Source organism: Chrysochloris asiatica, unplaced genomic scaffold, assembly GCF_000296735.1.
Source record: "Chrysochloris asiatica unplaced genomic scaffold, ChrAsi1.0 scaffold00127, whole genome shotgun sequence".
In the NCBI taxonomy this organism is placed as follows: Eukaryota; Metazoa; Chordata; class Mammalia; order Afrosoricida; family Chrysochloridae; genus Chrysochloris; species Chrysochloris asiatica.
In genome coordinates, this window is record NW_006408645.1 from 3,994,084 (window position 1) to 3,996,912 (window position 2,829).

General features: G+C 42.6%; 1 protein-coding gene across 1 annotated transcript in view; it reads right to left on the reverse strand.

The window, feature by feature from the left end:
* Positions 1-2,829, reverse strand: part of ITGA9 (integrin, alpha 9) — a 497,442-nt gene that overhangs the window by 414,692 nt on the left and 79,921 nt on the right. The window contains exon 6 of the mRNA XM_006869158.1: positions 1,035-1,164. Coding sequence (XP_006869220.1) covers positions 1,035-1,164 — 130 coding nt within the window. The remainder of the gene's footprint in view (positions 1-1,034; positions 1,165-2,829) is intronic.

The following is a 2,829-nucleotide window of genomic DNA, read 5'->3' on the forward strand; positions in this document are numbered from 1 at the left end:
GGACATTGTTTCATTCTGCTGTGCATGGGGTCGCTATGAGTCGGTTCCGACTCGATGGCACCTGACAACAACAACAACACGCTACCAGTGCTCCTTCCTCTCATAAGTTGTTGTTGTTATGTGCCGTGGAGTCGGTTCCAACTCATAGCTACCCTGTACAGGGTTTCAGAGGCTGTAAATCTTTACGGAAGCAGAACGCCTCATCTTTCTTCCGCGGAACAGCTGGTAGTTTTGAACTGCTGACCTTGCGGTTCGCAGCCTGATTCGTAACCACTACGCTACCAGAGCTCCTTCCCCTCATCAGTAGACCTTGCTAAATTGAGCTTCAGTTTGAGTTCTAGATTATAGCATTTAGAGCCTGGATTAAAGAAAAGAACCTTGTAATTGTCATCGACACAAGAAAAGACAACCTATCTGTTTTTAAATAGAAACAGCCTTGTCCTGGCGTCATCCTCGCCTGATGGCTGTTAAGTTAAACTGTGTCTTCCTTCTAGAAGATTAAAAGGGTTGAGAACATAAGAGAAACTTTTCTTAGTCTTTAATTAAACACCAGCTTAGGCCGCATCTGACCATCTGAACCAGAATAATTGCTGAAAATAAGAAAACAAAACATTTGCTTCTCTGGATGGGTCAACTGTTGGTTTTTTTCAATTAAATCACACAGTTCTGGTTTGGCCTCCTTAGTTTTCTTCCTCCCCACCATCTCTGTGTGGAGTCCTGGTATGGTGCTGTAGGATAATGCACTGGACCACAAAGACAGTTTGAACCTCAAGGTCAGTGGTTCAAACTCACCAGCTGCTCCTCGGAAACCCAATACAGGATTTCTATGACTCAGAACTGACTCGACAGCACTTAACAACAACCACCATTTGTGTGTGGGTTTAAAATTATGGGGCCCATGGTTAAAAGTATAACCAGTTAGAACAGTAGATGCAAAAGCCAACTAGCTCTTCTTTTTACCAGTTAAGCAATAATTTATGATAGTCATGTTTGCCATCGCCCATTCTTACCTGTTGTCTTCCCAAGGTACTCACCTAGGTAAGTATACCGCCTGTTCATGATGACTTCATCATTCAGTTTGAAATTGGTGTTGTCTGTAAGGTTCAGCACTTTGACCGTCCCAGCCCAATAAAACGACCCTGGGGCACCCATCACCACCAGCTCCTGCCAAAGAGAAATCCAGGTTACAGGCAAGAAAGCATAGGGCGGCAATAAGACCATGGTTGAAGCATGGGCAGAACTTAGAATTAAATGAAAAATATCTCACACCAAGGACTTTTTTCAGCTGAGCAATAAAAATGAAAAAGTCTTGACAAGCTTCTCTGACACTATGGACTCTATTGTACAGATGTGAAAACACTGAGCAAGGTGACAGAATCCATCGCTTGTTAGATCCCAGTTCTACCCACAGCTGCACATACAAGGAAGGGCATCACAAAATTCATGGAAAAAGAGAATGAAAAGACAGCGAAATTTCCCCACAAACTTTCTGAAGCCCTCTCTTATTTCCACCAGGCTCAAATGAGGAAATGGAAAACACCTGACATTATCCTAAATCACAGAATTCTTTGGAACTGTGCTCATGAAAGAACCCTGGTGGTGCAGTGGTTAAAATATGCTGCAGCTAACCAAGGTTGGCGGTTCAAACCCAGTGACTGTTCTGTGGGAGAACAATGTGTCCATTTGCTTCTGTAAAGATTTACAGACTTGTAAACCCTACAGGACAGTTCTATTCTGACCTATAGGGTCGCTATGAGTTGGAACCATCTCAGTGGCAGAGGGTTTAAGTGCTCATGAAAAGACAGTAACTCCTAACTTAACCTGGACTCCAGCCCCACTGCTCAGCAGTTCTGTCTGCCTGAAACGTAGCATGAGGAGCGCAGTATCAAAATTCTCTTCTGCAAAACCTTTGCTCTCACAATGGAATGCATACGAAGGCATGAATGAACCTTGAAAATACTGAGTGAAATAGGCCAGACACCATTGGACAAATACTGTTATGATCCCAATTACATGATATATCTAGAATAGGCAACTCCAGAGAGACAAAAAGTAAGTTAGAAGTTACCAGGGACTAGTAATGGGTGGTGGTGGTGGTGGCTGTGTGCCTTGGAGTCGGTTCTGACTCATAGCAACCCTATATAGGGTTTCTAAGGCTGTAAAGCTTCAACTTACTCCCACGGAATGGCTGGTAGTTTCAAACTGCTGACCTTGAGGTTAGCGGTCTGAATAGTAACCACTACGCTATCAGAGCTCCTTCCAGTAATGGGAGTGACAGCTTAATGCACACAGATTTCTTTTGGGGTGATGGAATGTTTTTGGAAACAGATAGTGGAGAGGCTGAATGACACTGTAAATGCAATTAATGCAGTGTATTTTACACTTAAAAATGGTTCAAATACTACTACTACCAACCTGTCTGGAGTCCTGGAGTGGCACTGTCGAATACGCACTGGACCGTAAGGTCAGCAGTTCAAACTTACCAGCCACCCCTTGGAAACTCTTAACAGGGTTGCTATCGAGTCACAACCAACTCAACGGCACTTAACAACAACAACCAATCTTAGTAATCAGGGCCACGATAGTTGGACCCAGAAACAATGGAAGAAAAATATAGAATAGAACCTTAAATTCCTTTTTTTGTTATATAAAACCAACAGATCTACTGCACTGGACAACTGAAGGATTCACTAAGACTATTTCCCTGAGATACTCTTCAAACCTTGAACCAAAACTAACCCTGGAGGCCACCGTGCAGGTAAATATTAAATTAACTCAAAAAAACAATACCAATTGCAAATACTGTTCTCCTAAAATATATATATATAT